This window comes from Salmo trutta, chromosome 8 (genome assembly GCF_901001165.1).
Source record: "Salmo trutta chromosome 8, fSalTru1.1, whole genome shotgun sequence".
Classification (NCBI taxonomy): Eukaryota; Metazoa; Chordata; class Actinopteri; order Salmoniformes; family Salmonidae; genus Salmo; species Salmo trutta.
Genome location: NC_042964.1, coordinates 16,004,530 through 16,017,572, shown reverse-complemented (window position 1 = coordinate 16,017,572; position 13,043 = coordinate 16,004,530). Strand labels below are relative to the sequence as shown.

The 13,043-nt window shown below is 41.9% G+C and overlaps 1 protein-coding gene across 2 annotated transcripts in view; it reads right to left on the bottom strand.

Annotated features, from left to right (window-relative positions):
• LOC115198266 (ATP-binding cassette sub-family A member 1) overlaps positions 1–13,043 on the bottom strand; it is a 291,299-nt gene that overhangs the window by 115,331 nt on the left and 162,925 nt on the right. For both annotated transcript variants that reach the window (XM_029760119.1, XM_029760120.1), the window contains 3 exons: positions 11,130–11,257; positions 4,393–4,494; positions 2,336–2,525 (listed from right to left, as the gene is read on the bottom strand). In XM_029760119.1, coding sequence (XP_029615979.1) covers positions 2,336–2,525; positions 4,393–4,494; positions 11,130–11,257 — 420 coding nt within the window. The remainder of the gene's footprint in view (positions 1–2,335; positions 2,526–4,392; positions 4,495–11,129; positions 11,258–13,043) is intronic.

Genomic DNA, 13,043 nt, shown 5'->3' with positions numbered 1-13,043 from the left:
ATTAACTGGTGTTTGTCAATTCAATTCAAACTTTTGCTAGAGTGCAACATATTTTCTTATAACATTGTTTGTTTCCTGAAACCCAATAGAACAGCAAAAGCTCATCTCAAGACATGAATGATTGTTAACAAGCCAAGCATGAACCACCCTAGAAAGTAACAAAAAGCATTATGTCTGTCTACCTATTTCCCTCTATATTGGACTTTTATCTATCAGTCTATGGTGGGTACATTACCAAGATCACTTGGCTCACTCAGACTCTCATCTCTCTCTCATCTCACATACCTTAAATAATAATCCAGAATGCACCCACTGAGAACAAACCTTGAGTAAACACCAAAAGCCATTTCCAATAACAGCTAGAATGCACCAGTTCCTGTCCATCAATTTTCTATCTTTTTCAATATCATTCAAGGTATTGGAGTATTAGAATGGTATTTCCTATTCAAGTCAATGTTTTTTGATGTGGATTCTGTTCGATTAGATAGATTCAAGTTGTATGTTAAACATCATAGCATAGTTGAAAGATATATGGTGTGTAGAAATTCGAAGAGGGTGGCCAGCAGGGATAAGTGGAATGGGCTGAGGGTTGGGATTTGGAATTGGAGACAAGTGGGAGTGGAGTTGCTGGGCGGGGCATAGAATGACGGTCAAAAAATAAAGTCAAAATAAAACAATACAAAAAGTACATTTGAATAAAACCGAGGGGCAATGTTGTTACATCTAATGCTTGTTTGCCTGAGGCTGATGCCGCGCAGGTGTTTGTAAGCGCGTACACATGCATATACACACACACTCTCATTCAAACGCACACACATGCACATACACGGACATACACACACATACACACATGTAAATACATACACGCACTCAAACATATTCAGTTGGCCTTGACGACTTTTGTTTTTTGCATTGTTGTTTTCTGTTTTCCTTTGTATTTTTTCTCTTTTGTTCATTTTGTTGGTGCATGTGGGTGGGGAATATAATTATTATAATAAAAATAAATACAAAGGAAAACGGGGGAACTCGGATGATTGAGGGGCAGCTCTCAGAGAACTGTGGGCGGGGGGGGGGGGGGTGAGAGCTTGGGCCGGTGTCTGATATGTCGCTGGTTCGGGTCCCCGTTTTTGACCTTGTGGGAGATCTGTCGACGTGCCCTTGAGCAGGGCATTGACACTGGTTGCTTCTGTGGGTCGCTCTGGATGGGAATCTGTTAGATGACTGAATGTAATGTAAATGTTGAGCGGCTTCACTGCAAGTAGATTGCATGTGTTACAATTCAATCAAAAATAATCAAAAATAATAATCTTTGATGGAGTGGACCAGTAGCCATATTGAGTGTACCGGTGACACATGCACGATTAGCTTTGCCCATTCTAGTAATTCTATTTCTATGATTGGAGAAATCCATTTAGGCCAAAGGAGCCCACTCATTCCTCTCAGCATGCCCGGTGACCAGCAGGGCCACCCACCTCATTGATCACAGTCAGGTTTAAGACTCATGGGGTCCTGCATTTGGCCATGTATGTTGTTAGGGTAATGGCTTATAAAACATCCCACTCTCCGAGAGGGATTGTTTAAAAGGGATGATCTAAGAGCGGTCAGAGTTCACAGGATGCCAGAAAAAGAGTAGTGGGACACATTATCTCAACATACATTTTTTTCTTAAGACCAGCCATAAGGCTATTGAGGAAGACATGAGACAATAGTAACGTGGATACAATAAAGCAATGTCTAACTTCAATAGATACATTCTCCCATCTGGACATCCATGTTTAGCTGGATATATACACTCTAGCTGACCCTGGTAAAGTAGTTAATATGGTTAATGGTCATAATGTAATATCCTGGTTCTGGATCCATTAGTTAAATTGGATGGATTGATTTGTAAATTGGATCCATCATGGAGGGGATATCGAGTAAAGTATAGCATGCAATAAGTATTACCCATTGTAAGGGGATACTTTGGTAAACATGCTTTCACAGTAAAAACTTTGGAGGTGAAGAAGATAACTTCAAGTTTAGACACCTACATTGCCATTGCAGGACTGTAGATACAGTGCACACTGAATCAACTATGTTACACTTCACCCCCCTTTGACCTCCCCCTCACTGCACCTGGGTCACTGCATCAATTTGACCATCTGGGGTTCGAAGCCTGCTCTTTTAGCTGGCAGAGCTAAAGCTTAAGCATTAGTTCGGGGAGCTAACACAAGTCTTTCAGGTCCAACCCAGGTTGCCAGATTAAGCACACATTTCAGGCCAGAGGTCAAGTATTTCTATTGGAAACCATTATGTTACAAGCAGACCTGGGGTTGACAGATTGTGGACTAACCTGAGGGGGAGGCAGCCCCCCGGCTCCAGGTGGGCAATCTGGCAGCATGATAGTCTTTTGAGGAGTGCTGCACTGGCAGTTAGGGGAAGGGTTGGCCATGCTCCAGGTCCCGTTGATTAAGATGTTGTTGATAGAGGGTTCCACTGAGGGAGTGATCCATTTAGAATCAATGGGGACACACGGGAGATTCCTGGAGAAGGGGGGTGATGGTGGTGGTGATGAAGATGATGAAGAAGATGACTAACCATGAGAATCAAAATAAGAAATATCATGCCTTGGCAGGGGATTTCTCAACAGTTATCATCAGAAAGACATAACATTCAAATTCAAACATGTATACAGTACACATACCTACACAGTTTTAGAATACCTGTTTAGGTCTAGCTTTTTTTAAACATAGCGTCGCTCTCTAATGAAAACCTTTTTTTTTGTATTGAAAGCAGTCACTCCACTCAATGTACTCTGAACATTCCATGACTCTAGGAAAATAGCTCCTGAAGTTTCATAAAAGTTTCATTGTATGCTCGTTAATGGCAAAATATCGATTCTTTTTTTCAATTTACTGAAAAATGTCTGTTTTGGAGATGAAAGGTTTTCATTCGTCAGCAACGATAGATCACAAATGACGTTATCAACACAACTACAGCACAGAAGTCTCCTTATCTAAAGGAGAGGTACTGTAAGTGTTGTTAGTGTGCCATCTGAAGAGTTAGGGAAGCAGAACAGCTTGATAAAGCATGTTGAACATGATCAGGCTTGACAGAGAGGAGATGGAGCAGATATGGGATATCAGGTTCACTTACTATTGACAACATTATTCCAACCCCCTAACCGTAAAACAAGGCAAATCTGCACAATCCCAACAACACTCACCTCCGAGAACCCCAGAACGAATGAATGAATATATCCCTGTGGCTCAGTTGGTAGAGCATGGTGTTTGCAACGCCAGCATGGTGTGTGCAACGCCAGGGCTGTGGGTTTGATTCCCACGGTGGGCCAGCACAAAAACTTTTTTTTTTTAAATAAATAAATAAAATAAAAATAAATAAAAAAATGCATGAAATGAAATGTATGCATTCACTACTGTAAGTCGCTCTGGATAAGAGCGTCTGCTAAACAACTAAAATGTAAATGTAATATATCAAATAAATTGTGCTAAATAACTTAGAATGATGCCGTAAACGTGTATTATTTAATCTCAACCATATACCGTACGATACCGTGTATATGCCTTCGGTTGTACTCAATCAATATCTAGGATTTATTCAATGGTTTTCTTCACTGCATGGATATTGTGTTAGAACATAAAACAGAATGTAGTCTCTCAAGGAATTATCCTGCATGAGATACGCAACTTCAGATTTGATCAAAACAAAAATGTTTCCAAATCGATCAGGTTCAGCTTCAGATTTGGTGAAAACAATATTTGTATCGATTTATTGAGGTAAACAATGTGCCAATGGGGGAGATGTTTGCCCAATTCCATATTGACACCTACCCCCTACCTTGTATGCACTTTTGAGATCTGATATAATTGGATACGAGTACCTGTCTACGTGCTAAGTGTTGCTTGTCACATGTTGCTCTGTTTGCCAGATTTGCCAGATGGCTAAAACATTAACTTTTACTGAAATTTGGATTAATGTGCATTGTCCATGCAAAAATAAACGTAATAAATTAAAGTAAAGTAAACAATGTGGGGACATTTCCACCAAACATATCAGAGGGTAACCATATCCAATTGAATCTCCCATACATGTCCATCTCCTCAAATACAGGGAGGGGGTCGGGCTAGCTAGAGGACGATTTGGGCCTATATGGCATACAACTAATAAACACTTTATCAAATTTGATTATGTGCTTTGCACCCTTCTCCACTGTTCAAAATTAACAGATATTGGGTGGCTTGCTTCCCTTGGAGAACTTTATGGACAATCTAGTTATTGCCATCCTGTGCAAGAACATATGAAACAGGAGAAACACTGCAAACAAAACATATGTAGTAATAACATGGAGGGAGGGAGAGATGTGTCAAAATGGCCGCTGGTCATACTCACGGTATAGGGTTGTTAGCCATGCAGCGAGTCCCAAACCCAGGATTATTCACCAAAGAGTCCACCACTTGAGCAACCTCTGTATTATCTGGCGGTCCATCATTGCTGTAATGAAATTGGACCTTGTCAGTTAGACTCTAACACTATCCCTTACAGGAGGCCTAATTATCGACATAATCCAAAGCAATCATCTAATCTTTTAATTGCCCGCCATCTTGGACAAATAAAACATCTCCAGTCCCCACAATAACAAACATTTCTCCGACCCCACGCCTCAGCTTGTTATGGAACCAAGTGGTGGGTCTGCCGTAGACTGAAAAACAAAATGAAGCATTGTGGCTGTAAGAGCCGAATGTTAGGCAGTCCATACTTCAAAGCAGTTGGATCATGCCCTGACCAAATCAAATCAAAATGGATTTGTCACATGCTCCGATTATGACAGATGTAGACCTTACTGTGAAATGCTTACTTACAAGTCCTTAACCATCAATGAGTGTTAAGTAAAAAATAGATAAGTAAAAAATAGAAAATAAAAGAAACAAATAATTAAACAGCAGCAGTAAAATAACAAGCGAGGCTATATACAGGGGGTACTGGTACAGAGTCAATGTGCGGGGGTACCGGTTAGTCGAGGTAATATGTACAGTAGAGTTAAAGTGACTATGCGTAGATTATAAACAGAGAGTAGCAGCAGCGTAAAAGAGGGGTCTGGGTAGCCCTTTGATTAGCTGTTCAGGAGTCTTATGGCTTGTGGGTAGAATACAAAGCCTTTTAGACCAAGACTTAGCGCTCCGGTACCGCTTGCCATGTGGTAGCAGAGAGAACAGTCTATGACTAGGGTGGTTGGAGTCTGACAATTTTTAGGGCCTTCCTCTGACACCGCCTGGTATAGCGGTCCTGGATGGCAGGAAGCTTGGCCCCAGTGATGTACTTGACCGTACGCACTACCCTCTGTAGTGCCTTGCGGTCGGAGGCCAAGCAGTTGCCGTACTAGGCAGTGACGCAACCAGTCAGGATGCTCTCGATGGTGCAGCTGTAGAACCTTTTGAGGATCTGAGGACCCATGTCAAATCTTTTCAGTCTCCTGAGGGGGAATAGGCTTTGTCGTGCCCTCTTCTTGACTGTCAGTGTGTTTGGACCATGATAATTTGTTGGTGATGTTGACACCAAGGATCTTGAAGCTCTCAACCTGTACAAGAGGGGACTGAGCAGGCACCCCTGAGGGGCCCCTTTGTTGAGGATCAGTGTGGCAGATGTGTTGTTCCCTACCCTTACCACCTGGGGGCGGACCATCAGGAAGTCCAGGATCCAGTTGCAGAGGGAGGTGTTTAGTCCCAGGGTCGTTAGCTTAGTGATGAGCTTTGAGGGCACTATGGTGTTGAATGCTGAGCTGTAGTCAATGAATAGCATTCTCACTTAAGTGTTCCTTTTGTCCAGGTGGGAAAGAGCAATGTTGAGTGCAAATGAGATTGCATCAAGTGAGGATCTGTTGGGGTGGTATGCAAATTTGAGTGGGTCTAGGGTTTCTGGGATAATGGTGTTGATGTGAGCCATGACCAGCCTTTCAAAACACTTCATGGCTACAGACGTGAGTGTTACGTGTCGGTAGTCATTTAAACAGGTTACCTTATTATTCTTGGGCACAGGGACTATGGTGGTCTGCTTGAAACCTGTTGGTATTACAGACTCAGTCAGGGACTGGTTGAAAATGTCAGTGAAGACACTTGCCAGTTGGACAGCGCATGCTCGGTGTACACGTCCTGGTAATCCATCTGGCCCTGCGGCCTTGTGAATGTTGACCTGTTTAAAGGTCTTACTCACATCTGCTATGGAAAGCATGATCACACAGTCATCCAGAACAGCTGGTGCTCTCATGCATGCTTTGGTGTTGCTTTCCTCGAAGTGAGCATAGAAGTGATTTAGCTCATCTGGTAGGTTTGTGTCACTGGGCAGCTCGTGGCTGTGCTTCCCTTTGTAGTCTGTAATAGTTTGCAAGCCCTTCCACATCCGACGAGCGTCGGAGCTGGTGTAATACGATTCAATCTTAGTCCTGTATTGATGCTTTGCCTGTTTGATGGTTCGTCGGAGGGTATAGCAGGATTTCTTATAAGCTTCCGGGTTAGAGTCCTGCTCCTTGAAAGCGGCATCTCTACCCTTTAGCTCAGTGCGGATGTTGCCTGTAATCCATGGCTTCTGATTGGGATATGTACGTTCTGTCACTGTGGGGACAAAGTCGTCGATGCACCTATTTATGAAGCCGATGACTGAGGTGGTATACTCCTCAATGCCATTGGATGAATCCCAGAACATATTCCAGTCTGTGCTAGCAAAACAGTCCTGTAGCTTAGCATCTCCTTCATCTGACCACTTTCTTATTGACCGAGTCACTCGTTCTTCCTGCTTTAGTTTTAGCTTGTAATCAGGAGGATAGAATTATGGCCAGATTTGCCAAATGTAGGGTGAGAGAGCATGGTACGCATCTCTGTGTGTGGAGTAAAGGTGGTCTAGAGTTTTTTTCCCTCTGGTTGCACATTTAACATGCCGGTAGAGATTAGGTAAAACAGATTTGAGTTTCCCTGCATTAAAGTCGCCGGCCACTAGGAGCGCCGTCTCTGGATGAGCATTTTCCTGTTTGCTTATGGCCGTATACAGCTCATTGAGTGCAGTCTTAGTGCCAGCATCGGTCTGCGGTGGTATATAGACAGCTACGAAAAATCGAGATGTAAACTCTCTTGGTAAATAGTGTGGTCTACAGCTTATCATGAGATACTCTTGCTCAGGCGAGCAAAACCTTTAGACTTCCTTAGATTTCGTGCACCAGTTGTTGTTTACAAATATACAAAGGCCACGGACCCTTGTCTTACCAGAGGCTGCTGTTCTATCCTGCCGAAAAAGCTTAACACCCACCAGCTATATGTTAATCATGTCGTCGTTCAGCCACAACTCGGTGAAACATAATATATTACAGTTTTTAATGTCCCGTTGGTAGGATACATACGTGCTCGTAGTTCGTCTATTTTATTATCGATTGATTGTACGTTGGCTAACAGGACCGATGGCAAAGGTAGATTACCCTCTCGGCAACGGATCCTTACAAGGCACCAGGACCGTCGTCCACAATATCTCCGTCTTTTCCTCCTGTGAATGATGGGAATGAGGGCCCTGTCGGGCGTCATCCCTCGTTGAAGAAGAATAATCCCTCCAGTACGGGGTGAGTAATATCTGCCCTGATATCAAGAAGCTCTTTTCGGTCATAAGACACGGTGGCAGAAACATTATGTACAAAATAAGTTACAAATAACGCAAAAAAACATACACAATAGCACAATTGGTTACGGGAGAGTAAAACGGCAGCCATCTCCTTCTGCATCATTAGTTCTATCCTGGTGGAACTTTGGGGGTTTACTGGACTAGATACTGTAATCGGGGGTCATCAAGCATGCCATAGCATTGATTAGGTCACTAAGGGCTTGGCTCACTGAATCAACCAAGATCAGGAGGATGGGTATATTTACAGTATATCCATCGCTAGATAGAGAAATTGGCCAAAAGGAAATTAGATCAACAGGAGTGTATATTGTATTTTTTTATTTAAAGTTGTGCAAGATACCCAACTAACATGCGACCGTGATTCGTGTAATGAAGGATGACAGAGTAATAATTTTATGGCACTGGCATTTTGTTGAGAACATTACATTTCCAAATGAAAACATACCACTTAGCAGGTATGGATGAGAAAAGCTCTTGGCATTCTGAATGGAGCAGATGTCAACATAACATAAACTGTGTGTGTGTGTGTGTGTGTGTGTGTGTGTGTGTGTGTGTGTGTGTGTGTGTGTGTGTGTGTGTGCGCGTGTGTGTGTGTGTGTGTGTGCGTGTGTGAGTGAGTGTGTGTGCACGTGTGCATACAGTATGCTCCATCTGTTTGTTTACATCAGAGCACTCTACGGTACTTATGTGCCTGGAGGGAAAACAGACAGTTTACAAATCAATGTATACACAAACTCTGCTCTTTATCTTGGCTCTAAGAACACAGCATTTCATAAAGATCATAACTAGGGTCCAGCGTGGTCACTGCTGGCCAATGGGATTAGTACAACGTTTATAGGCTCATTTATCTCTCATGAAGGTCAGCCTAAAGTATATAATTTCCTCCGCTATAAGCGAGGAGAGAAATCGAAGTGGTTGATTGCAAAAATGGATTATGCTCAGCCATCTGTTTTACCATTAATGATAGTTGGGAATGTGTCCCAAATAGCACCCTATTCCCTTACAGTGATCTATTTTGACCAGGGCAGTACATTATATTTGGAATAGGGTGTGATTTGGGACACAAACTGGGATGAACAGTTATTCAAGGTAACAAGACTATTGGGGGGACAAAATGAACAGAGACACACTGGAACTAATCTTAGGTTTAATCTTGGTTTATGTACTGAAAGAGAAAATCTTACAGTAGTAGTAATAGTCCATTTAGATGCAATGAATTAGAACAAATAATGCAGATCTGAGTGTTGTAATACTAATGTAGCCGACGCCCACTCTCTGAAATAAAATAGGGCTATTTATTGAAGAGGCATAATGCTCTGGCAGGAAATATGTGTTTCCTTGAGTATAAAATAAAGTGGTTGCTTTCTCGTAAGACTGCCTTGGAAGAAAGAATGGTTTCTCATCATTATTTCGGTTGTATAACCTCCACTCCATGTCAGATGGAGTAACCATGATATCCATGATATTTAACTTTAACTTTAAATATCATGGAGTAGGGATCAGATTGCACATTCAACCCACTCCTCTCAACTCCCCTCTCATCTGAGAGACGCATTGTATGGATATCACATTTTTAAAGAAATTAAGTCTTTCATGGGACAAGCCTAATCATGTTTATGTTTGAATCGAAAAGTGTCGTCAATGTTCGACCATACTGTTCAAATACTCCATTATTAAGGGATATGAAGTTGCATTAAATTGCACAGCATAGACATGATGTTATACATGTTCATTTTAAACATTAGGAGCATAACAATTACTTTTTAAACCAGTCGTTTTAACCTGTATTTTCTTGCCAAATTTCCAGGGCACATTTAGTTGACATTTACTATTTCAGCTGGATCATGTACGATATACTCTCTCTGTCTGTATAGAACAGGAAGGAGCAAGCCTGTTGTGGCTTTTCCAGATATCACAAAGGGAAGTGTCTTAAAATAATTCACGGGGAAGACTATGTGCAGTAATTGACCACAGACAATGTCAGAGAAGAGAAAAAACTTCAGCTTACTAATGGTGACACATACCAAGGGTAGTTTCTGGTTGTTCTGATGAATACTGCATTTTTAATGTGGTGTAACAACTGTAGTTAAGACTCACTGCCTTTAGTCTAACTTCAACTAAGAAGGTGAAACTCTAGCCAGTGAAAAAGGCATATACCTGCAATTTCCATAGCAACCATTTAAACCATTAGGTGGAGTCACTGCTATGAGTCGCTCGTCCCTCAACTGACAGTGCAGGCGGAATCGTTGCGGTATCAGACATAAGACAATGCTAAGAAGGTGAATCTCTAGACAGTAAAATGAAACACATACCTGTGATTTCCATAGCAACATGCTAGAGCCTGATAGTTCTGTTTAAACTGTCCAACTGGATCAATCTATTACAATGATCTCCCCTGGATAAAATAAGCAAACCTCTGTAGAATATCAATGAGCAGGAGGAGGGAACTCTATGAAATATTCAACATGTTTTTCACATTACTTCTATTTATTTTAATATATTTTAAAAGCAAACCCCAAAATGCAATGCAAGAAATTCTCAAATAAAATCTGTGTTAGTGTAAGTATAAAAACCAACTTGCCGATATGTTACAGCACGTATAGAATATATATGGTGTCCATATTAAGACAGCCTCAATCTCAGCAGAAAAAAATCCAGCTGAGATTAAGGGTGTCCTTGCATAGACACTGTAAATATAAGTGTTTTTCTGTGACATTTAAACAAGGATGAAATAAGCCATTGTTAAACCAGCTATGCAACTGATTCCACCATTTTCCGTACGTTTACACCAGAGCTCAGCTGACCTCCTTAAAAGTGTGTACAATTAATTATGCCTTGACATCTGGGATTCAACTCAGTGTTACTGGGAGTGATGGTATATCTCCTGTCCATCAAATAGGCAGCTATATGTCTCCTCATGAGATTAATAAAAATGTAACTTCATTTCTTTGACAGATTATGCAAGTCAGAGCTCAAACATTGGATCCTGACATGCACTGACATGTCAAGGCTGAAGCCAGATTATTACCCTGTCAGTTTGAACACACTGGGCTTTGTGAGGCATCTCCACTGCTCTCTACTCTCCCCCAGAAAGACAGTAAATCTCAGTCCCAAATATCACCATATTGGTGCAGTATATACAGAATAGGGTAGCATTGGAGACGCAGACAAATTCATTCCAGTATGCCAAACTCTTCCAAAAAAAATGTCCCTCTAAACATTGGTACTAGGAGCGATCCACCTCCATCGCCTATGTGGTTTCTGCATTCAGATAAACAGTATGCCCATTATTCTTAACATCATAGTAGAATGACTTTATATTTTTTTATAATTCTTTCTCTCTGTCCTGGTCAGGTTACCCCGCTGAGTTCGCTACGTTTACACAAATGCAATTCAAATCTCAGCCTATTCACCTGTACTGATAAAGGCGTGATTATAAAGTCCGAGAGCGTGACGTTTCAATGGCTCACCTGTAGAATGTTGTTTGGGGCAGCCCGTACATCCATGGCTGCAGCTCCAGATTAGGGTACTCAGCAAAAGGGGGGATGATGACGGAAAAGATGAGAGACAGGCAGACGAAGACAGCTGGCAGAATCACCTGTGTGACATAGACATGGTATCAGAATCTGCTGCAAAATTACACTTCTTTGGCAATGCCTTTTTTAGGTATCCTGCCCTGTGAAAACACTGTTACAGAAGGCCGACACAATGCGTTTAATATCAGTTAATGACAATTACTGACTATCCACATAACTTTCTTATTTATTTAACTAGGCAAGTCAGTTAAGAACAAATTCTTATTTACAATGACGGACTACCGGGGAACAGTGGGTTAACAGCCTTGTTCAGGGGCAGGATGACAGATTTTTACATTGTCAGCTCGGGGATTCGATCCAGCAACCTTTCAGTTACTGGCTCAACACTCTAATTACTAGGCTACCTGCCGCCCCGTTACATGCATATCTTGCATATTGTATACTGTATACTCCCTGGCTGGCGGGTACGAGCGTTCGACCAGTAACAGAAAGGTTCCTGGATCGAATCCCCGAGCTGACAAGGTAAAAATCTGTTGTTTTGCCCCTGAACAAGGCAATTAACCCACTGTACCCTGGGCGCTGATGATGTGTACAGTATGTTAATTAAGGCAGCCACCCGCACCTCTCTGATTCAGAGGGGTTGGGTTAACTGCGGAAGACACAGTTCAGTTGAAAGCATTCAGTTATACAACTGACTAGGTATCCCCCTTTTTCTTGTAGTGGGATATCTAAAGTCGTATGTGTTACAATACTACTTTCACCAGCCAACCAAATGAAACATTTCCCCCGCAGAATCAGAAAAGGGGTGTAGTTTCATGTGTCCGACCGAGGCTCCCTTGAGGGAGCAATTGAAGTGTTATTGCGCAATCCAATTAGCAAACGCTGGGAGCGATTGGGGATGAAGATGATAATTTGTCTTTTCACTTGTCATGTGCTTTCATCCAGAGTGGAATGTGCTGTACTGGACTGCATACATACAAATCAATTCAAACTAAGTATCATTACCACAAATCTGCTATGGTGGGTTTGGCCTTGGAAAGAACAATGCATAGGCAGAAAATACCTCATCACTACTGTGCAATATGGTGGTGGATCTTTGATGGTATGGGGCTATTTTGATTCCACTGGTCCTGGGACACTTGTTAAGGTCAACGGCATCATGAACTTTACCAAGTATTTTGCCAAAAACCTGGCTGCCTCTGCCAGGAGGATGAAATTTGGCCGCAAGTGAATCTTCCAGCAAGACAATAACCCTAAGCACACATCAAAATTCACCCCACAAATTGCTTGAACACAAAATCAACATTCTGCAATGGCTATCTCGCCCTCTGGACTTCAACCCCATTGAAAACCTGTGGTTTGAATTGAAGAGCGTAGTCCATAAGCGCAGACAAAGGATATCAAGGATCTGGAAAGATTATGTATGGAGGAATGGTGTAAGATCTCTCCCAATGTGTTCTCCAATCTCATAAAATGTTTTAGAATAATATAATTTTCCCATGTTTTTGATGCTCAGTATATTCATTTTATTGTCTTTTTAACTCATCTTTACCAAGGGATCCAATAATTTTGGAGCACACTGCATATAAATCGTGTGTGCATGTGGACATGTGGTGTATGATTGCATACATCTGTCTTGTGTCGTGCATTTGCATATGCATGTGTGCTTGCGTTGGTGTGGAAGACATGGGGAGGTGAATTCATAACATCCAACGCTACTGTAGTAACATCATTCCACCCCTACCCCATCATCACCCGCACCCTCTCCGTTATAATCCACAATGAAAGTGATGCACACAATCAGACATGAGACCAAACGTTTTTATACCCTCATCAATTATAATGCGT